At 43.6% G+C, this 23531-nt stretch overlaps 1 protein-coding gene across 6 annotated transcripts in view; it reads right to left on the minus strand.

Moving 5' to 3' along the window:
• CFH (complement factor H) overlaps positions 1-23014 on the minus strand; it is a 46505-nt gene extending 23491 nt beyond the window's left edge. For 3 of the 6 annotated variants that reach the window (XM_083506734.1, XM_083506732.1, XM_083506733.1), the window contains exons 1-8: positions 22667-22943; positions 10567-10758; positions 9345-9450; positions 8825-8901; positions 6793-6987; positions 3795-3965; positions 2239-2412; positions 954-1154 (exon numbers count right to left, since the gene is read on the minus strand). In XM_083506734.1, coding sequence (XP_083362860.1) covers positions 954-1154; positions 2239-2412; positions 3795-3965; positions 6793-6987; positions 8825-8901; positions 9345-9450; positions 10567-10758; positions 22667-22730 — 1180 coding nt within the window. In that variant the 5' untranslated portion in view covers positions 22731-22943. Of the gene's footprint in view, positions 1-953; positions 1155-2238; positions 2413-3794; positions 3966-6792; positions 6988-8824; positions 8902-9344; positions 9451-10566; positions 10759-22666 lie in introns of all 6 variants that reach the window. The other 3 variants (XM_083506729.1, XM_083506730.1, XM_083506731.1) reach the window with 3 other exon arrangements.
• Between the last annotated feature and the right edge of the window lie 517 nt (positions 23015-23531).

Raw genomic sequence — 23531 nt, forward strand, 5'->3', positions numbered from 1 at the left:
TATTTGGAAAATAGCATACAAAAATGCATTGTGTAGGGAGAAATGGCTTTGCAAAAACGTGTATGTTAGGCAAACTGCCATACAATATTAGGCAACATTTACTGACAATTTGTCACTACACATGCACACACACAAAACAACAACAACAACAACACACTCAAACCAATAAACTGATGTGGAAATGTGGAGAAATGAACTTAAGATTGGAAAAATTAGAAACCCAAAGAAACTAAAACTAACAGATTTGTCCATCACTAACTAGAGGCCCCTGGAAGCGGGGGGACGGGACACATTGTGATGTGTGACTTTTTGGTATAGAGAAAAAGAGAGGTGACTCCGGAGGGCAGCCATTTCTCTCTCAATACAATTAAAATAAGGACTATGGCTGCCAGGTGCTCATTACACCAAACTTGAGCAGTTAGATTTTTTGTTAAAGGAAAAAGTGTACCATGGAACCCCTTCAAATACCATTCTAACTATTATTTTTTTATACTTAAAGAATAGGCATGTTTTTAGGATTTTGTCTTAAAACATTGCACAGGCTTTTGACAGAAGGGACTTACAATGTACTTATGTGACAATCACAAGGATGAGAGATTAAGATGATTCAACCCACCCCTACGTCCATAGCCACCTGCCCAAATGCCAAGATCTTCCACTGATATCAGGGGGTGGTGATCACACAGAAAGCCTTTCCATCAGCCCCCCCCCCATATTTATGGAACACCATCACCACTACCAAATGGGTCAACCTGGTACTCAGCTTATTATATTTTTGGTGTCATATGAAGACATTTTCATATTAAATTTTAAAGTTTTCCACTGATTACTCACTGTTTAACCATGTTACACATTTTCCTTCCACATCTTTCGGAAGAGGCATATTTTGTGTTTGCACATGGTCGTTTCCATTTCTGATCAAAGTTGAGAATGCAAGGGAAATGTTAACTTACTGAAGCATTTTGGTTCTGGATTCCAGCCAAGTTTGGTGCATGAACTTCTACCCCGTGTTTCTTTATTTTTTGGTAGAAAACCATCACTGCAACGATAGTCAACTGTTTGTCCCACCCTTCTTGGAAAATAGTCATTTGGATAGCGTTCGTAGGAATAAGATAGTTGTCCATTCTCAATCTGAATATAGCCACAGTTCTTTGCTTTGGAGAAGATGAGAAAAAGGTTAAGCCAAACATAAATAAATCAGGAAGTTCCACTTGCTATTTTCCTTGGCTGGCTGGTTTAATGGAGGATGCACATTTGGCTCAAGTGTATCAGTGTCTGAATATTATCTGGGTTTCCCTCTTTGGTCTGTGTATGAAAACAGAAATAGATGACTGTGGCAGAAGATGCAGGTGGTCCCCAGACCCACATTTGCTGCCAGGAACAGTCAGAGCTGGGGAAAGACAGTTTGCTGGGGCTTGAAGACCACAGTCTTCTCCAGCCCAGAGATAAGCTTTTGGCCCTTAGAACAAGGACATAGGGTAATGGTGCAGGGAACTCCGATATTTTAGCAAGCATTGAAATCAAATCTTTGCAAAAAGCTCGAGCCTATGCAGACATTCAGTCGGATGTGCCTGCATCCCTATTTCTGTATACCTGAAGGAGCGTCTCCACCCTCATCATCCAGCCCGGACACTGAGATCCAGCGCCAAGGGCCTTCTGGCGGTTCCCTCATTGCGAGAAGTGAGGTTACAGGGAACCAGACAGAGGGCCTTCTCGGTAGTGGCACCCACCCTGTGGAACACCCTCCCTTCAGATGTGAAGGAAATAAGTAGCAATCCTATCTTTAAAAGACATCTGAAGGCAGCCCTGTTCAGGGAAGTTTTTAATATTTAATGCTGTATTGTTTTTAATACTTGATTGGGCGCCGCCCAGAGTGGCTGGGGAAACTCAGCCAGATGGGCGGGGTGTAAATAACAAATTATTATCATTATTATTATTTCGTCCGATATATTTGTGAATGACGGCAATAAAACTTTGTACTTGGGAACAACATTTCATTGGGCAAAAATCTGACCCCTTACTCTGACTGTGAATAACCCAGCCTCCATCCAAGGGACCCCATGTGCCTCCATGCACAGCCCCTCACATCCAGTAATAGAGCAATAGGTAGTTTATGGCTCTCCCTGCACACACACCTCAACTATCATCGTGATGGGCATATAATTCATAAACTACAAAGTTGGATGCATTGAATGCTAGTTGTTCATGTTTTGAAACTGCAAAGAGAAAGCTACTTACGAATACATATCGGAGGAGGAGACCACCCTGTCTCTGTACACGTGGAAGTGGCTTGGCGGCTCTGAAGCTGATACCCAGACTCACACCGTGTTTCGATTGTGTCTTGATATTCATACTGAATCTGATTAGGCTGAAAGTTGCCATTTTCTACTTGGGGTGGGGAGCAGACAATTTCTATGGAGGAATACAAGGAGGACACTTGGTCAGCAACAGATCAAGCAACAAACCCTTTCCCTGGCTAGATATAATTCAGTACATCGGTATGAGAACGTATTTATTATTTGTTAAAAACAAACTTCAAAGTGGCTTATGAAATATTTATACATTTTTCAATAAGCTAGAAAAGCAATAATTTCAAAGACCAAAGTCTTAATAAGGAATGGGGGAAATTTATATCTTAAAAACCATTGTAAACAGCTAAAATCGTTAGTCAGGTTGGACTAACACTTGCAGTTTAATGGTGAATTTTGGACATAATGGAGATGCAAAAGATTTGGATTATTATAAAAGATGCAGGAGGAAAGGACTAGCAATAGGACCCACAATGGGGATGAGGAAAGTCCAGGAGATTCTGTGGAATCTTGTATCTATATGGTATGTTGATATGTTATTGTAAAATTTAATTTGAAAAACCCAAATAAATTTACAAAAAAAAGAAAGTAAACAATACTAATTTTAAACTTTCAGAAAGATAAAATAACAGTAGAATAAGAACAGGTTCAAATTCACATCTAAACATCTTAGCAAAAGATTGCAAAACCAGAATCAGTGGAACTTGCTAAAGAAAACTTACTTGATTAACAATATGTATTTTTAAATCAGCCAATGTCTGAATTGGGGGGGGGGGGGTCAAAGCTCATGCAAAAGTCCCAGGCATTGTCTGAAGATCAGGCTGGGACAGACCTCTGTCTTGAAACCATGTAGAGCCAGACTGAGCTAGATGGGAATAAGGCAGCTTCCTTTGCTCCGATGACAATAGCCACCAGTTGAAAAGGAACAAAAGCACACGTATTCTGTTCTTGGATCACCGAATTATTAGTCCCTTTAAAATAATATAAGCACAGTGCTGCAACATGCCACTGCCATTCTAGATGTTCCTCTCTTCCCTTTCTGCTGCCATAGATCTTTTTTGTGAACCACCCTGAAACCTCCGGATATAGAGCAGTATATAAATTCTAATAATTAATAATAATAATAATAATAATAATAATAATAATAATAATAATAATAATAATAATAATAATAATAGGTGCCTTTCTGGACACCACTGTAGGAGCATTCCCTCCTATATGCAAGATGTGAGTGATGAGTAAATAAATACCGGTATAAAACACAAAATGGCATAGTTTTAAAGGTGTAAAAATCATTGTCCCGATTCACCAAGGACAACGTTCTGATCTATTTTAAATCATCTAATCCATTCCACTTGACTAAAATTGCAATCTTGTGTACAATTCCCTCAGAGAGTTGTGCAACAGAGTGGGCTTACTTCAAAGTAAGCATGCACAGGGTTACACTGAAAAGACGACAGCTCTAGGAACTGGAAACATACAAACCTATGCATGCAAGTCTTGAACTCCACCCATTTCGAGTGCATGTAGAATCCGATCTCTCAGCATGCTTGTACCCATTAGAACATGAGAAGTGCACTCGGTCCCCCTCTTTGTAAAGTTTCTTTGGGTTTAGTATATATCCATGATCAATGTTTTCTTCTTGGCAAGTAATTTCTATCGCAAAATACAAACAAAATTTCCATATTAGGAAACGAGGTGTTAACGTGTAACAAAAAGAAATGTAACCCAATGTTTCTAAAAAGTTCCTTCCATGAACAATTCACTGTATTCCCATTTCTAAGGTGCCAGAACTCAGAAGGAGTCACGTAATCATGCATAAGAGCAGGATAAATGCAGAACTGAAGCCATAATTCCCATTCAGGAGTGAACTAGATTCAAGCCCAGTGACATAAAATATTCTCAACAGCTTCCATATGTTTCCTAGGTGTTGAAAGAATCTTTAGGCATCACAGTGACACACCACTTTTTTCTCTTTTAACAACCTTTCCTAGCTGCTTAAATATGAATTGATCCTATCAATATTTGAAGCTGAATCTCTATTTGAACGTGAATGTTATTTGCCTTCGCAAAAAAATACAGAAACCAAAACACAGACAACCTTCGAAATTCTCACTGCTCTGAATTTTGCAATGCAGTTCTCTGGCCAACTGATGTGTAGAAAGGTGCATATGCTAGGGTACTGTGTGGATTAAAATACATACATATTTGGAAAATAGCATACAAAAATGCATTATGTAGAGGGAAATGGCTTTGCAAAAATGTGTATATTAGGCAAACTGCCATACAATGTTAGCCAACATTTACTGACAATTTGTCACTATATATATATGTGTGTGTGTGTGTGTGTGTGTGTGTATTCTCTCTCTCACACACACAGAGTTGTGGCTGGTCGGCTGGTGTGGGTGGTTTGGCACTGCTCACCTGGGCTACCCAATATCATACATTGCTGCCAACTACCAAGAGTGGGGGGCAAGGCAGTGGGGAGTTGTGTGACAGGTGCAGTGGCAGAGTCAGTCCAGCACTGCCACTGCACTGTACTGTACTGAGCTCCTCACTGCCTTGACCTTCCCCTTTCTTCTCTAACTGGCAGTGATGGCACTGCCTCCCTATCATCCTGAGCATTTCCCTTGAGCATCGCGACTCGTTTCCTCAAAAAGTGAATGCCTATGTCATAGAAGCACAACAAAGGAAGTGAGCTGTGGCAATCTTGCCTCTCCTCCCCTGCTGGAATTGTGCTTGCCCTCATTGCCTAAGGATTCTGGATGCATGAAAATGTCTTGCTCTACACTGGATTGCTTCTCTGCCTGGCCACAAATCCAGTATTTGGCCATTCATTAGCCTTGGTGAGAACAAAAATGACCTTTCCAAAAACACTGTCTCTACAAGCTGGCATCTGGAAAGGCTAGTTGCCCAGGTTTGAACATGATACTCTGAATGGCAGAGGTACTCTATCCAATTTGCAGAAAGTACTCATCTCTGTTGGGAAAGATGGAGGGCACAAGGAGAAGGGGACGACAGAGGACGAGATGGTTGGATAGTGTTCTCAAAGCTACCAGCATGAGTTTGACCAAACTGCGGGATGCAGTGGAAGACAGGAGTGCCTGGCGTGCTCTGGTCCATGGGGTCATGAAGAGTCGGACACGACTAAACGACTAAACAACAACACTCATCTCTTACTTTTTCACTCAGCACCAATGGCTGAGAACAATGTGCTCAAGCAGCTTCTTAAACTACCTGTGACAGGAAGCTTAAAATACCCTACCTCTTTTTTGTAGATGGCTTGTCTGTTGTGTCAAGTAACATCCCCCCACCTTTTAAGGAAATAAAGCATTTAAGAGTGCCCCCATTGTTCAATCTTCATTCAGTCTTTATGGGACCTCATCAAAATTGCTCCAGCCTGGTTCAGCTTTCCCCTCACCTCTTTCTCTACCTTTTACCCTTGCCTCTCCTCCATCTTTGTCATTTACTTCCATTCTACTCAGGTACCTAGAGAGGACACGAAGCCTCACACCTCCCCTTTAAAGCTATTTTTCAATGAACTGAGAAGGTTCAGGAGAATCCAAGGTGCTTGCTTTGGAAACCACATCATGTCAGGCTCAAAGGAACCTATGCATGTACAAAATCCTTTTAATTTACATGTCAGGGTTGTTCCATGAAATCTAGGTCTCTATTACAGTGTGCCAGATCCCTAGCAAACTCTTCTTGCTTTATAATGTGCCAGTAGCTTTCCCCACCTCCCTCTCTTTCTCTCCAGGCTCTACTCTGTGGTTATAGTTATAGGCAGTTGCACACTTGCTTATTGTTCTGTGATAAGTATGTATAAGCCTCGGTTTTGTACCTCTACTGCCAATCTCCCCCTGTTACTGTAAGAAATAAAATGTCCCCATGGTGAACCATCTTTTGACCCCCAAGTATTGGAAGACATGCTTCTATTGATGGCACATGTACACATGAACATCACATGTGATAAGGGACACATGTTAGCACACCATCAATAAATTCAAGGACTCATTAAATTGTTGATTTAGTTACGTAAAGCTAAGGGGAACTGCAGACCCTATTTCCCAGGGATGTTCCTATTTCCCAGGGATGTCCCTGATTTAGAGAAGCCATCTTGGTTTCTGATTTGATTCTGGAATGTCCCACTTTTCCTTAGGATGTCCTTATTTTCATCAGTTTTTAAAATGTTATTAAGTTTTTATATATGTTGGAAGCTGCCCAGAGTGTCTGGGACAACCCAATAAGATATGTGGGGTATAAATAGTAAAATTAACATTATGCAACGGAACATCCCTATTTTCATCAGAGAAATGTTGGAGGGTATGGAATTGATGGATCTAATTTTAAACGAACAGCCCTATAATTTTATACAAACTCTTTGGTGATAATTTTTGGCATGCAAAAGAGGTTTTAAGCACTGAGCTTTAACGCATCTTCTGCTGCTTTTGATTGTTCGTTTTATCCCCTCCTCCCAACTAACCTACACATCTTGGTACATCGTCACTCCAGTTTCCATGAGCTGTGCAAAAGATTTGTTCGGACCCCTGGATTTTGAAACTTGCAGAGCATTCAAATCGTAACACCTGGCCAAACAGAAATTCCTGGTCTAAGTCTTGTACTCCAGTCATAAGGATTCTTCCATTTTCTGGTGCTTTTACTGGGAAACACTTCGTCACTATAAAACAAATAACAACGTCATGCAAAGTTTAGCAAGATATTTTTTGAAGGTGATAAAGAGAAACAGCAGAAAATGAGTAGCATAATTACTACAACCATAATACAGTTGTACCTTGGAAGTCGAACGGGAGCCATTCCGGAAGGCCATTCAACTTCCAAAACATTTGAAAACCAAATTGCAGCTTCTGATTGGCTGCAGGAAGCTCCTGCAGCCAATCAGAAGCCCTGTAAGCCCCGTCAGATGTTCAGGTTCCAAAAGAACGTTCACAAACTGGAACAAACACTTTGTGGTGTTTCAGAAGTGTTCCAGGGCATTTGGGATCGAATGTACTCAACAGAAGACATTCAAATGTACTATTTATCAACTGAAGAGGAATGCAGAAAATGCAATTTCACCATCATTTTCTGATTATTTCCGTCTGTCTCTCTTCACTGTGTTGAGACAGGCATCTATCCCTTTGCACACAGGAAACAGGAAGCCCGGCCCAGATTGAATTATTGAGCAGATCTATCAAAATTAAACCTGGCTGTGTGTGGATTTAATACACACAAGATTTTCTGTTCAGTTTTTCTTATATTTGCCATTGGCCATAACATACAATCTATAGCCAAAGCGTTGGCTATCACAGCAGCCAAATATTCCTTTTAAAACCAGTAAATCTTCAATCTCTACAGTATGAATTGCTAGCTATGTCAATGTTTCCATTAGCAAAGAAGAAGCTATTTCTCCACAAAAAAGTAGACCAATATTCATAGATTCTCACAATTTGGGAATGAGACACAGGGGTGACTGCTCTGTTTTGTGATCTATGGTTTATTTACACATACATAGAACCTGAGTCTATGATGGAGGGATTCACAGCATCAACACCCAAAGGGGTCTGGTGTCTCCCATAGACACAACTTTGGATTCAAACAGGCATCAAATATTGTGCTCTCCCTCCTGCTTTTCTGCTTCTCCGTCATATAACACCTAACTCTAACCTTTCTAACCTAAGCTCTGTGGCTTTATCTTTTGAGGGAGAGGCCATCTCACGGTGACTCCTTTGACTTTTGTTGTCTTAATGGCCCATCTCAACACAGGAGGCTAGCTGAATTTAACTACCTTTTAACACTTGCTGATTCCAGGGGATTAGAAGTGCCTAGCATACAGCCTAATACACATGGGTCTGGAACCCAGTTTTAACATCCCAAGCCTTCATTGAATTCTAACACTTGCTCAGCCTGGAGATGATGGTGGTCTGGCACCAACAAACTTATAACACTATGGAATCCTGGGAGCTGTGCGAACAAAAGAGAAATGCTTCTGGCTCCAAGTAAAACAATTAAAGGACAAAGGCTCAGATTCAGTCCCCGCACACATATAGAAAGAACTTCCAGATATACACAGGGTGGAAGCTACCTTAGACAACGGGGACGCGGGTGGCGCTGTGGGTTAAACCACAGAGCTTAGGACTTGCAGATCAGAAGGTTGGCGGTTCGAATCTCCGCGAGGGGGTGAGGTCCCGTTGCTCGGTCCCTGCTCTTGCCAACCTAGCAGTTCGAAAGCACGTCAAAGTGCAAGTAGATAAATAGGTACCGCTCCAGCGGGAAGGTAAACAGCGTTTCCGTGTGCTGCTCTGGTTCGTCAGAAGCGGCTTAGTCATGCTGGCCACATGACCCGGAAGCTGTACGCCGGCTCCCTCGGCCAATAAAGCGAGATGAGCGCCACAACCCCAGAGTCTGCCACGACTGGACCTAATGGTCAGGGGTCCCTTTACCTTTTTACCTTATAGAACCTTAGACAATTCCGATGTACTCTGAATTTCAGTCAAGATCTCTGAAGGTCCACTTACCTTCACAGTGAGGGACATCATTGCTCCATCCATCCGCACGACAATCACGGTAATTTGTATGACTGAGCATCTTGTACCTGGAAGTACATTTTTTAAAAAAATAAACTGAAACTTTTTAAAACCATAGAATTACATGAGTGGATCAGCTTCTGTAATATTACTTTGAAACATGATGAGGCTTCTGGAAAAGAAAGAGCATTTTCTACTTGTTTCTAGGGATAACACAGATATTCAGGAACAGCTGCAGCTTGCACACTAGGCAAAGTTGACAAAAATAATTTGCAGCCACTTGTTTTGTTCTGACTGAAATACTTTGCGGTGAAATGGGTGCCTTAGCCCAAGAGCAGTCAGGCACCCCAGCACTACCCAAGTACAACCACCCATTTAAGCATATAATATACACCTGATGTTCTATTTTTTAAAAAAATGAGTTTTTAAAATCAATAGAGTTTTTAATCATAAAGCAGCTGTCCTAAAAATACTACCATGATTAAATATCTGAAGGGGAGGGGAGACTTACCCATCATCACATCGATACACAACACGAGCACCAAAGACAAATTCGTTTTCATTAACAATATCAAAAGAGCCAGACTGAATATCTCCAGGATGTCCGCATGGCTTTTCTGGAAATTAAGAAAAAGTGAAATGTAGTGCATTATAACACTTCTGGTTAGAAAAACATGGCATTTGAGAACCATGCAATGTTAGGAGGAATATATGAGATAGTGAAGAACAGCCTTTCATCTCCTTGTCTCTCCATGAAGAAATAGAAGGCATGCAACATCACTGAGCTCAAAATTCCCACACTCCTGCTCTGATTCACCAGGTGCCTCTCGTAGAAAGATTGGGGTGGAAGTCTTAAGTTGCTTCAAGCACCTTCTTTTAGAAGTCATAACCAGGGAGATACGGAGCTGTTTGTGGTGGCAAACAACTTTTCTTCATAACATTGTATTTGGCCCTCAGCTTCCGTGTGTGTCCGTGTTTGTGTGTGCAATGATTCTTCAACATCAACTTTGTTGGACTGGTCATGTTGTGCAGATACCTGAATATCATCTTCTAAAGCAACTACTCTAGTCTAAACTTAAAAATGGAAAGTGTAATGCTGGTGGTCAGCAAAAGAGGTTCAAAGACTCTCTCAAGGCAAATCTTTAAAAATGTAGTATAAACACTGACAGCTGGGAAACGCTGGCCTGCAAGTGCTCCAATTGGAGAACAGCCTTTCCCAAAGGTGTCATGGGCTTTGAAGATGCTTGAACTCAGGACGAAAGAGAGAAATGCACTAAGAGGAAGGCACGCTTGACAAACCCTCACTGTCATCAGCTCCCACCCGGAAACCTATGTCCCCACTGTGGAAGGACATGTGGATCCAGAACTGGCCTCCACAGTCACTTACGGACTCACTTTTAAAACCGTGTTTATGGAAGACAATCTTTCTTGGCTGTGAGTGATCACCAAAGAAGAAGGAGAAGAGAAGTAGTGTAGGCAGTATTCAGCTTTCAGTTAAAAAGGAAAATGATAATATTTCTCCACCTCTCTGAGTGGAAACAAATAATGGAATCCAAATGTCAAACAAAAAAAGGAGATAGTGCCTACAAACTGAAATAGAACCTTGTGGTCTCTGTTAGAACGCTAAAAAAATGAGTCATCCCAATGATTATCACAGAGAGAGAAAAATTAACTGCTCAAAATATTTCAATTGCCTGTGATTCTGAATTCTGCAAAGTTATGCTTTTACTTACTTCTGCACTCCACATGTGGTACAGATTGCACCCATTCTCCATCATTGCACTGAAATTTAAGGCGCCCAAGTTTGATATATCCAGGCCGGCAGTTGTAGACTACTTCTTCCCCATGGGAATAGGATGGTTTGCCTGGTAATTTTGCAAGTTCTTCACGGTCTCTTCTTGGGGGTGGTCCACAGTCATTTCCACCTAGATGCGAGTGAGGGGGGGGAAAGCATCAATCAAGTATGACTTCCAGGTCCTGTACACAAACATTTAAAGTATCTGAAGAAAAAAGAGCAATGAATAAAGCGATAAAAACTCTGGCTTCGTAACTGTGATTGCTACCTAATCTCGCTTCATTGTACTATAAATCAGGTTTGAACAGAAAGTACATTGCTGTCCCTCAGTGGAAAGTGTTCAGAATACCCCGTTGCTGGGATTCTCACAAAATACTGGTCTTATCCGGCAACACGCTAATTCAGCAAGGACACTAATCACTTGAATACCTTACCCAGGAAGGTGACAGTGATAACGGGCTAATATTGATCAAGAGAATTTGAGTCTAAAAAGGTTGTTCCAGGAGTGTTCTTCAGGGAGGCTTAGTGAAGAATTAAGTTTCTTAGACCTACACCCCACCCAGTTAGATGCAATGCAATAAAGTAAAGGACCCCTGACAGTTAAGTCCAGTCGTGAACGACTCTGGGGTTGCGGTGCTCATCTCGCTTTGCTGGCTGAGGGAGCCAACGTTTGTCCGCAGACAGTTTTTCTGGGTCATGTGGCCAGCACGACTAAGCCGCTTCTGGCAAAACCAGAGCAGCGCACGGCTGGGATTAACATGTGAAACAGATTGCAGAAAGGCTGTTAGATATCTTGAGTGGTGTTCAACTGAAGAGCTGCTGTTAATGGCTGTGACGTCAAGAGATGTGGATGTTTCTTCATCAAATTTAAGCCATTAAATTAGGTTAGTTAACTTGTATTGTTTTATGCAATATTGTTTCATTGAAGCAATCCTTTGCATTGTTTTACACAATGTTGTACAGATTGATCTTTTTTATTATTGATGTTAGTATTATTTCTAATTGTTTGTCTTTATCTGTTTTGAATGGTTATTGTTCATCTGATATGTTGTAAGCCATTTGGGGCACAATTTTGTGGAAATGTGGCACAGAAAGGAGGAGAAATAGTAATAGAAGAATGATTAAAAGCTTTAAATTCAGGTTAGAGGAATTACTTTTAGAAGCCTGAAACTTTCCCTCTAAACTCTATATAAAAGTAATCAAGAACTGAGATAACACTGACAAGTACATTTTGTTTGTTTGGATTCAAGTTTCAAGTTCAATACATTCTCTTTAATGACTCCTTACCTCTCTCGCCCTGACCTAGCCACTGTGATCCACGCGACGGTCACCCCCAGACTGGATTATTGTAACTCGCTCTACGTGGGGCTGCCCTTGAGACTGACCCAGAAACTCCAGCGGGTGCAGAATGCTGCAGCGAGACTCCTTACGAGGTCTTCGCTGCGAGATCACATTCACCCGGTGCTATACCAGCTGCACTGGCTCCCGGTGGAGTACAGGATCAGGTTTAAGGTGCTGGTTTTAACCTTTAAAGCCCTATACGGCCTAGGACCCTCGTACCTACGGGACCGCCTCTCCTGGTATGCCCCACAGAGAAACTTACGGTCTTCAAATAAAAACATCTTGAAGGTCCCAGGCCACAGAGAAGTTAGGCTGGCCTCAACTAGAGCCAGGGCTTTTTTGGCTGTGCCTCCGATCTGGTGGAACACTCTGTCACAAGAGACCAGGGCCCTGCAGGACTTGACATTTTTCCGCAGGGCCTGCAAGACACAGCTGTTCCACCAGGCCTTTGGCCAGGGCACAGCCTGACTCCCTCCCTCGGCAATTCTCGTGGAGCTCTGGCCCAATGGTTGCCAGTGGCTTGAATTAATTAATTTTATAATGAATGATTTTAGAATGTTGTTTATGCTGTACTTTCGTACTGTTTTATTGTTGTTAGCCACCCTGAGCCCGGCTTCGGCTGGGGAGGGCGGGATATAAATAAAATTTATTATTATTATTATTATTGATGAATAGTGAACTTTATGGAATTAATACATTAGTGAATTAACATTTGGTTAATGATGACAGGGGGAAGGAGGAGGTTTGTGCTCATGAAGTGATACTGGTGTCATTTTAAAGGGAGTGGCCCATGTACAACCGGACGGTTGTTGGCATCCTTCTGTCTCGAGAGACAATGGAGTCTGCTTCTGGGGGGTGAAGTCAGACTGCTACCTTAGCAGCACTGAAGTGACCTCTGGTGCGCAAGCCTGGGCTGCTGAGACTAGCCATGCTGATGTGGTCCAAAGGAAAACAGAGCAATACTTTTAGCACCAACTTGGCTGCAGGAGTTGCCATAAGGAGGTGTACAAGGTGCCATTCATCCAAATTAGGGACTCTACTCTGGATTTGTGTAGTGTTTACTGCTTAGCCTTTCCCTCTCCTGAAGCTATCCCACAAGGCAATGGAGGTTTAGGATCAGAGACTTCCTTCTCCTAGACCAGTGGTTCTCAACTTGTGGGTCCCCAGATGTTGTTGGACTACAACTCCCATCCCTGAGCTCTGGCCTTGCTAGCTAGGGATGATGGGAGTTGTAGTCCAACATCTGGGGACCCACAGGTTGAGAACCCCTGTCCTAGACAAACTTCATTGCCCCTCACCTCTTTCTACAGCACGTGCAGAAATCACCTTCATGACCATTGGACCCACTGTTGACCTCATCCACTCAATCCATTAGAGCTTGTCTTATTCTAGGAGCCACAGGCGAGAGCTGAGTGCAGGGTGGAGACCAACTATGGTCAAACTACCCCAGAACAGGCACGATGGCCCCCTACCAGAGGTACTCTTCCTCCCCTAACATCCCATACAAAACCAGACTAGTGCAAGGCAATTCAACTCTGCCAATCAATTAACTGAACGGCGTGATCCTACACAAGGCTACGTGAGCTCAGTGGTTTAGGAATGAAACTGATTCATCTGACTTAATACTACATTTGTAGTCACTGGAGCATAGCCTCAGACTATTATTGAAAAAAGATTCAGCTCTCTCTTTTTCAAGTGTGAGGTTGGATTTTATATAGTACTATTGCTCCCACTAGAGGGTGCAGTCATACTATCCAAAGGATGCACTGTATGATTAAAGACTATGAAAGACCCATTCAAACTTGTTTTCTTTATTTTTCAAGATTTGTTTCTTTTGTTTGATATGCGGATATTTCTCTGTAAAAAAAAAGTCTCCAACTTTTTCATGATTTGAGAAATCATGTGAGTAATTATTTTTTTTGCAAATTGTCCTGGCCAATAGCATAATCATCACCATTTTGCTTCCAACCTCACTATTTACAGGTCCACCTCTCCCCAACAAACCATGCAACTCAATGACACTTCATGAATTTGATGACTTCAGTCTGCAAAGGTACATGGCATTATAAATGCTATACTTTAAGATAGTCATAGAATAGTAGAGATGGAAGGGACCCTGAGGATCATCTAGTCCAACCCTCTGCAATGCCAGAATATGCAACTGTCCCATATGGGGACCGAACCTGCAACCTTGGTGTGACCAGCACCACGCTCTAACCAACTGAGCTATCCAGTCACCAGAAGACTCTCTGCTGATTTTGCTGCAAGAGACTAACACTGCTACACCTCCGGGCACGATCTGAGAATGCCCAAATTCCATTCTGCAGGCAATCAATAGCGTATAAAGTGCAAGGCAGATGGGAATCTTTTCTATGGGGCTGTTTGCACGAATGCATTGTATCCAACAGCAGCCAGTGATATCCCTCTGAAAGCTCATATGCATCATGTGAAGGAATGTGTTGCGTAGGGGAGAAACCGGTGGATCCCCCAAAGACCCACTGTGACCAACTGGCTCTACACTTTGAAGATTAAGTCATTCAACTTTGGAGTGATCTTGACTCTGCACTTACTGAAGCTCCGGCTGAAATATCATACTGGCCCGAATATAAGCCACACTTTTTGTTTCCAAATTCCGACTGTGAAAAGTTCAAGTGTGGCTTATATTCAGAACTGGGTGCACCCGCCTCCCAGCACTACCACCCTGAAGTGCGTCTTCTGTTTGGGCCAATACAGTATGCATTGCTGTTATCGAGGATGTTTTGCAGTTTCACCTTATGCAATTGTAATGGGAATTGGGGTTGCTTGTGCGTAAACTGCAAACTGCTCCAAGCTGGTTGTATAGCTAAACCTTTCCCTGGTTTGACAGCCCTTACAACGCGACTGTCTTAGTCACTGGCACAATCCATGAGTGGGCGTCTCCTAAACTTCCTCCAACATAGAAATTCTTTGACGCCAAGTCTCCTCCTAGATTCTCTGCGCGGAAGCCTTCTGTGCAGTGTGGGCGTGCCAAGCGGAGGTCCTGTGCTCTCTCTGCTGATTTCACTGGAAGAGTCTCGGAGCCTCCTCTCCACAGTACTCTCAGCCTCCCCTTTCTCCCTGGTGTCCCCTGGATTTCCTTCCCCAGCGGAAGCTCTCTCTCTCTCCTTGCTAGTTCCCTCCCCTGCATCATTGGAGCGTCTTACCTCTCCTCTTGCCTCTGATGGCAGTTCCCTGGCAGCAATCAGCTGATATAGTCAAGGAAATGTGTCCGACCACATGCCCCCTAGTCCCCTGTCCATAGAACCATAGAACTGTAGAGTTTGAAGGGACCCCAGGGTCTTCTAGTCTAACCCCCTGCAACGCAGTTGGCCCATCATCATCATTTTTAATTTGTATACCGTCTTTCTATTTTACAATACTCAAGGCGGTTTACAAGCTGAAGAAACAAAAAATGTGCATCTTATAACAATCTAATGCAATACAAAAATGTGAGAAAACAACTTTAAAATAGGCAACCTACATCAAAAAAGGAACATTCAACCATCTTTAGAATAGTATAAAATAATAATATCAACATATAAAAGTTGAGCAGAAATCCACTCAACAGTTACAAGAAATATCTAAACTATAATCAATAAAACAATGGCAAGCCACAGTACATAAAATAATACAATACACATTGAGAAGCAGAGACTAGAGGGTAGAGCAAGGCAGGTGGAAGGAGGCTCTTACAGTTCTTCCTTCAGGGACAGCTCCCTCATGGGGAGTCCCAGGACCCGGGAGTGTGGCAAGGCAGGTGGGGGCAGGGGGTGTGGCAACCAACTGCCACAAGCCCCTTTTAGGGCTGGGGGTGGAGAGGACCGTGGTGGGGCAGCCCCAAGCATTCTTGGAGGACAAAGATTATTTAGATCCATTCCAATCTGGGTTCAGACCTGGCCACGGTTTCGGTCAAACTGATGAATGACCTTTTTTGCAGAGAGTGGGACAAGGGGATTGTGACCTTGCTCCAGCTTCTGGATCAGTCATCGGTGTTTGAGACCATAGACCATGACATCCTCTTGAACCAACTCTGGGGAATGGGAATTGGGGCCACGGTATGACAGTGCTTCCAATGCACCAAGTCTAGAGTGTAGCAGTAGAAGAGTGGCTTTTGGGCCCTGGTGGCTAATTTATGGGGTGCTGCAGGGGATAAAATTATCATCATCATCATCATCATTATTATTATTAATTTATTACTTATATGGCTCCCAACAGATTATTAAAAACACGATAACACATCAAACATAAAAAACTTCCCTAAACAGGACTGCCTTCAGATGTCTTCTAAAAGTCAGATAGTTGTTTGTTTCCTTGATAGCTGAAGGGAGGGCATTCCACAGGGCAGGTGCCACTACTGAGAAGGCCCTCTGCCTGGTTCCCTGTGACCTCACATCTCGCAGTGAAGGAACCGCCAGAAGGCCCTCGGCACTGGACCTCAGGGTCCGGGCGGAACGGTGGGGGTGGAGACGCTCCTTCAGGTATACTGGGCCGAGGCTGTTTAGGGCTTTAAAGGTCAGCACCAACACTTTGAATTGTGCTTGGAACCATACTGGGATCCAATGTAGGTCTTTCAGGACTGGTGTTATATGGAACTATTACGCTCCAGTGCTATTTAATATCTACATGAAGCCATTGGGAGCAGTCATTAGGAGTTTGGGGGTTAGATGCCCTCAGTATGCAGATGACACTCAGTTCTATTTCTCTGAATCAGGAGAGGCTGCATAGTCCCTGGACCACTGCCGGGATGCAGTGCTGAAATGGATGTGGGAAAACAAGCTGAGCTTGAATCCTGGCACTGTGGGTGAGTCGTTCCTATGTCTGAGAAGTTGGTCAGTTGCCTATCTTGGATGGGGTCACACTCCCCGTGAAGGGACTTGCAGTTTGTGGGGGGTGCGTCTGCATCCAGTTCGGCCACTGGAGGCTCAGGGAGCCTTGGGGGCTAGAAATGGCCTTTTACCAACGGCAGCTGGTTCAACAGCTCTCTCCCACTCCCCTCAGGGCAAACACTTCCTTTGCCTACAGCAGCTCTTAAGAGCCAAAGGGACTGGGCTTCGGGGCATGTACACATGAGAAGTGTTCCCATACTTGCACCACAGACTTAATGATGTGATAGCAGGGGAGAGAAGGAATTTTATACAGTGTACAATTTTATACAGTGACATACAGAGAGAGAGAGAGAGAGAGAGAGAGAGAGAGAGAGAGAGAGAGAAAGAGACCTAGTTTACTGGGCCTCACAGGCTCACATTATAATTTAGAGCCCTGTGCAAATTGTCTCTTGGAATTCTCCACTTCATTTGTGGCTGAAGAAGATGGAAGGGCCATTTCAGCAACTTTCTTCACAGGGAGAAGACATTTTCCAACAGGACTCAGCTCTAATAGGAGTGAGACTCACTGGTAGCAGTAGCACAATGTTTTCCTTCCTTTATATCTTAGGCTTCTCATTGTGGTCACTTTAAACCACAGAGGCGCAGGTTAATTCTGTGTCAAGGGCGGCTGTCTACCAGCTCCACCTGGTACGCAGGCGAAGACCCTATCTGCCCACGGACTGTCTCGCCAGAGTGGTGCATGCTCTAGTTATCTCCCGCTTGGACTACTGCAATGTGCTCCACGTGGAGCTACCTTTGAAGGTGACCCGGAAACTGCAATTAATCCAGAATGCGGCAGCTAGATTGGTGACTGGGGCTGGCCGCTGGGGCCACATAACACCGGTCCTGAGATATCTGCATTGGCTCCCAGTACATTTCTGAGCACAATTCAAAGTGTTGGTGCTGACCTTTAAAGCCCTAAACGGCCTCGGTCCTGTATACCTGAAGGAGCATCTCCACCCCCATCGCTCAGCCCCACTGAGATCCAGCGCCCAGAGCTTTCTGGTGGTTCCCTCATTGCGAGAAGTGAGGTTACAGGGAACCAGACAGAGGGCCTTCTCAGTAGTGGCACCCACCCTGTGGAACACCCTCTCTTCAGATGTGAAGGAAATAAGCAGCTATCCTATCTTTAAAAGACATCTGAAGGCAGTCCTGTTCAGGGAAGTTTTTAATATTTAATATTTGTGTATTTAATGTTGTGCTGTTTTTAACATTTGATTGGGAACCGCCCAGAGTGGCTGGGGAGACTCAGCCAGATGGGCAGGGTATAAATAATAAATTATTATTATTATTAAACAGGAGCAGAGGCAATGGTGTCGACAGCCCACCCACTATTTTTGCCTTCTCTACAATGCCAGAGCTTTGGGTTGGGGGGAGGTGTGAAAGTTGCAACAAAAATAGGGTGAAGAATATTCAGAGGAAATTCGGTGGTGGGGGTGCCTGTCTTTTCTGCCAGGAGTTGGGGGGAAAGGGGGGGGTCTTGGAAATTTCTCTCAGAAAAAGTGTCCTAAGGAATTTCAGCTTAGCTCCTGCTAAGTGCTGTTGCATAGCATGCAGCCCTGCTGGCTAATAGCATTAGAAGCACAACAGCCATGGGCTTTCAGCTTCTTTTCAGATTTTAAATGTATGAATTTTGCTTTTCAAAAAGATCCCCAAACATGCATGCCTTCCTTTGCCTTTATATAATGGAAACATTTCAGAACATGTTAGAAAACATTCTGGGTGAAGAATGGTTTTCAAAACAGTTATCAGCAAAAACTCTTTGTGATTTGACAGCATGGAAAAGATTGCTGTTCCTGGTTATTTTAATCTAAACAGGAATCCTGATCAACACTGCAGACGAAGAATTCTTATCTAGGAAATACTCACTTATTTCCCCATTACCACCCACAAGAATATCCGATGAGCAACGGATATAAATGGAAGTCTACAATATTATTTGTTCTGTTATACCTGGGAGCACAGCATGAAAAATTGGACTTGAGCACTGACAAAAAGGAGCATAGCCTGACTCTCTCGTAACTAATGATTAACTACATTCTTGCCCAACGTCGACTTCCAATCGAGGTTTGCAGTTCATGGCAATATAAGGGTATTTACAAGGCAAGATCTGAATAATCTAGCTGGTGTTGTGTGTGTGTGTGTGTGTGTGTGTGTGTGTGTGTGAGAGAGAGAGAGAGAGAGAGAGAGAGAGAGAGAGAGAGAGGTTGGAGGCAGAGTGCACAAATTAGGACTGGTTCACACATTACAGTTGCCATGGGAATGCTGTCAAAAATGGCTACCCAGTGATGGCTCATAAGGTTTCAAGCATTGACTACACAACAGCCACATAATATTTGCAAAAGTAGCCCTCTATGCCCACAGTAACCACATTTGTCTGGCACAGTGTGCTGGCTAATACTGGGCACTATGAAAAGGTAGCAAATGGTTAGTTATTTAATTTATTGTTGTTCCATTTTCCTTCCCAGAGTAGAGGAGAGTGTTTATGGGTTTTTTCCTATGTAAGATGCTAAAATAACCACAGTATAGTGGGGGGGGGGGTCACATTGTATGATAAATACTTCCAAATGTTAGCGACCAGCTGGAATTTGCTTGCCAAAACAATATTTTTTCTAAGGTTATCCCCCATCCTAACCATATCCCCTGCTTTGGGACATTCATGTTCATTGCATAGTGCATAATGGCAGCTATGGCATCTGATCAATATTTTGTACCCATTAAGAAAGTTACCAATAAGCCCTAAAATAACTAGTTTGAACATCTCAAGTTGATACAAAGCACACGGTGACACAGAAATATTTTGAAGATGGGCTATTAAAGAATGCACAGAATAAGCATTCATTGCTAAGAAGGTGGATTGTAACTAATTTTTAGAAATAACAGCGGCAATAGATACTTGCTGTCAGGGGTTCAGAGACAGAGGCACAGGTGAGGGAGGAGACGGAGAGCGACGAGGAAGAATCCCAGGACAGTGAGGAAGAGGATGACAATGACTTGAGATCTTCCATGAGTCTCTCAAGTGAATCGGAGGATTCTCAGGAGGGGCGCCCCTAGTCAGGACAAGGGGGGTCACAGGGGGGACCTGCCAGGAGCAGGGAAGCAGCAGGGAAACCCCGAGCGGGAGTGGGAGATCGGGGCCGGCTTCCCAGCAGGAACGAAGGGAAGAGAGGGGAGTTCCCAGTGTGACACACGGAGCGGAGCAGGAAAGAGACAGGGGAAGGAGATCGGGGCAGGACGTCCTGCCGGAAGAGGCGGAGAGTAGTACAGGGAGTAGTGTAAGTGTCAAAAGGAAGGTCAGGGGTAGCGAACGCGCGCCAAGTTCAAATGTGGAGGCGCACGGAAATGGAGAAAGCCCGGAGGAGGAGCCTAGCCCCAAAGCACGAAGGAGGGGGGAACAGGCATCTGAGGAATCCGCTTCAGCAGAGAGCAGGAGGGAAGGAACCCAGGGGGGCAGAAAGACCCTGCGGAAAAGGAAAGACAGGAAGAGGTGGTCTAGCACAAGCCTCTTAAGTTGGTGTAGAGGAGGGACCGACTCAGAGGGGACTTCAAATGTCTGACGTTAGAGATGCGGGGCTGCGCGCCTCGGTTGTGGAATCAATAATGAACTGCAATAAACATTCTTGTATATAAGAAGAGCTTGGCGTTGGTCTTTTGTGAGCTGAGACCTGAGGCAGCCCCTGACACTTGCTAAATATTTTTCTGCTTGCATACTTTTTATAAAAAAATACTCTGACACAATATGGAATAGTAAGCTGTCGTAGTTCAATCTAGCTCAGTATTGTTCACATCGGTGTTTCACAAGCTTAAGTCCCCTGCTGTTGTTGGACGACAACTCCCATCATCCTTAGCTAGCAGGACCAGTGGTCAGGGATGATGGGAGTTGTAGTCCAACAACAGCAAGGGACCCAAGTTTGTGAAACACTGGCTACACTGACTGACAGTGGCTTCCCAGGGTTTCAGGGCAAAATGTTTACATGTGACATTCTGCACTACAAATATAAAAGAGACACTGTTCTTGCAATGTAATGGAACAGATATGAGTACTAATTTTAAGCTTGTATTTTGTTTTCCAAAAAACAGAAAAGCACAATTCTTTCACAAATTTCGCATTTTGTTGCTCTATTAATGCCTCTCTTTAACTGGATCCAGAAAAAGGTGACTATACCAGGACATGACCACCATACATACATTATAGTCTGCTGGTGTTAAGCCACATTTCCAATATGTTGTACCATTTGCTTCTCCACCTTTCAGCAAATGCAGTCCCCAACCATAACAAGCAACACCTAGAAGAACGTCTTCTTTCATACAACCATTAAAGGTAAAGGAACACTGATCACCAAAGAATTGATGCTTTTGAATTATGGTGCTGGAGGAGACTCTTGAGAGTCCCATGGACTGCAAAAAGATCAAACCTATCCATTCTTAAGGAAATCAGCCCTGAGTGCTCACTGAAAGGACAGATCCTGAAGCTGACACTCCAGTACTTTGGCCACCTCCTGAGAAGAGAAGACTCCCTGGAAAGACCCTGATGTTGGGAAAGATGAAGGGCACAAGGAGAAGGCGACGACAGAGGATAAGATGGTTGGATAGTGTTCTCGAAGTTACTAACATGAGTTTGACCAAACTGTGGGAGGCAGTGGAAGACAGGAGTGCCTGGCATGCTCTGGTCCAGGGGGTCACAAAGAGTCGGACACGACTAAACGACTAAACAACAACAACGCTGCCCTATGCCATCATACCTATACAGACAAAACCTCAGCAATGACATCAAATGCACCGCTTCTTCTTCTTCTTTTTTGCAAAGCAAATGAATATGCAAAACCCTCTCCACTTCTATGTTTATGCAAAATTTCTTGGATCCGTATACCTGCTTTTAGCCCCTCTGTTTTCTGTTCACACTTCAGTTGTGCATAACAACACACACTCTCAAAGTTCAGTGAGATGGAAAATTGGTTTCTACTTAATATGGTGTATTTTCAGCTGGGTGGTTCTACCATTTTGTATATACTAACAATGTAGTATTTGCAGTCTACTCAGAAGTTGCAGCTGCAATCCAGAGTCTTCAATGGAACTTACTCCTAACTGGTTTACAGCTGATGCTCAAGCATCTCCATGCATGCACACAAAAATGCCTCTTAATATGGTCCAAGTCTTCATTTCTGATTCTCTGGAGGCAGGGTGGGTTACAATGCTCCCCTTTCTAGTAGAACTCCTACCTTGATAAGATGGTAAGAACAATCACATGAGAGAAAAAACCCATTGAACTTAGCGGGACATACTTCTGAATAAACGTGTTTAGGGTCACACTGCGCAGCTCTCTTCTCAAGCATCCCTGAAACTACAGCGGAGTCAAACCACTCACATCTTTAACTGCACAATGGAAATCTGAAAGGAATGAATCTGGAACTCGTACAACTTTTGTAGCCAAATCCCAATGAATTAGGAGTACCGTGTTTTTTGCTCTATAAGACTCACTTTTTCCCTCCTAAAAAGTAAGGGGAAATGTGTGTGCGTCTTATGGAGTAAATGCAGGCTGCGCAGCTATCCCAGAAGCCAGAACAGCAAGAGGGATTGCTGCTTTCACTGCGCAGCGATCCCTCTTGCTCTTCTGGCTTCTGAGATTCAGAATATTTTTTTTCTTGTTTTCCTCCTCCGAAAACTAGGTGCGTCTTGTGGTCTGGTGCGTCTTATAGAGCAAAAAATACGGTATTTAGGATTGCAGCCTTAGAGAAGTAAAATACAGGCGTATCAACCACATCATTCAAACACTGAGATCTATTTTCTGCATCGGTTTAAAATTCAACTACTTACCCTTCTGCGCAGAGCAACATATCCACAGCAGAAGCAGAGCAGTATAGCTCAGCAAATGTGGCATCGTTACCGAGCCTTGCAAAGGGTTGACACCCTTTGCAAACGGATTCTGCCTGGTTGCCTCTTAGTCTCTGCTACATCCACTTAGCCTCTCCTGAATGTGCCAAGGAATGACCTTGCTTAAGCTTTTTCTTCTCACTTCGCCAATCACTTCCCCCTCTAACCCTGTTGCAACATGCACACAATCAGCCTTTTCTTTTGGCAGAGAATTATGCAAACGAAGTAGAAAATACTTCCCCAATTTCTCAACTGCCTCTGTCCTTCCTGCTCTGTTTGCTTTCACTCTTTCACGCTTCACATATGTGGCTATTTTCATTGGGAATTTCCCAGAAAACTCAAACAGAGTTGCACTGGGCTACAAACTGCCTAAAGGATGCCAGATTTCACAGAGGTTCCAGAATTTTACCATATGGGCTGCTAACATTTACACCTATTCCTCGTTCCCCACCAACACTAACGCCAAACATGGTTCATTACATCTTGTTCAGTTCTTCTGAAAATATTATTGGGGGAGGGGACCTGCATCGTTTACATAAGGTCAACAAGGTACAGTGGTACCTCGGGTTAAGTACTTAATTCGTTCCAGAGGTCCGTTCTTAACCTGAAACTGTTCTTAACCTGAAGCACCACTTTAGCTAATGGGGCCTCCTGCTGCCGCTGTGCCGCCGGAGCACGATTTCTGTTCTCATCCTGAAGCAAAGTTCTTAACCCGAGGTACTATTTCTGGGTTAGCAGAGTCTGTAACCTGAAGCGTATGTAACCCGAGGTACCACTGTGTTGGGTGCTGCACGTAAATGTACGGTAC

Source organism: Podarcis liolepis (assembly GCF_965112155.1).
Source record: "Podarcis liolepis genome assembly, chromosome: 6".
Lineage (NCBI taxonomy): Eukaryota > Metazoa > Chordata > Lepidosauria > Squamata > Lacertidae > Podarcis > Podarcis liolepis.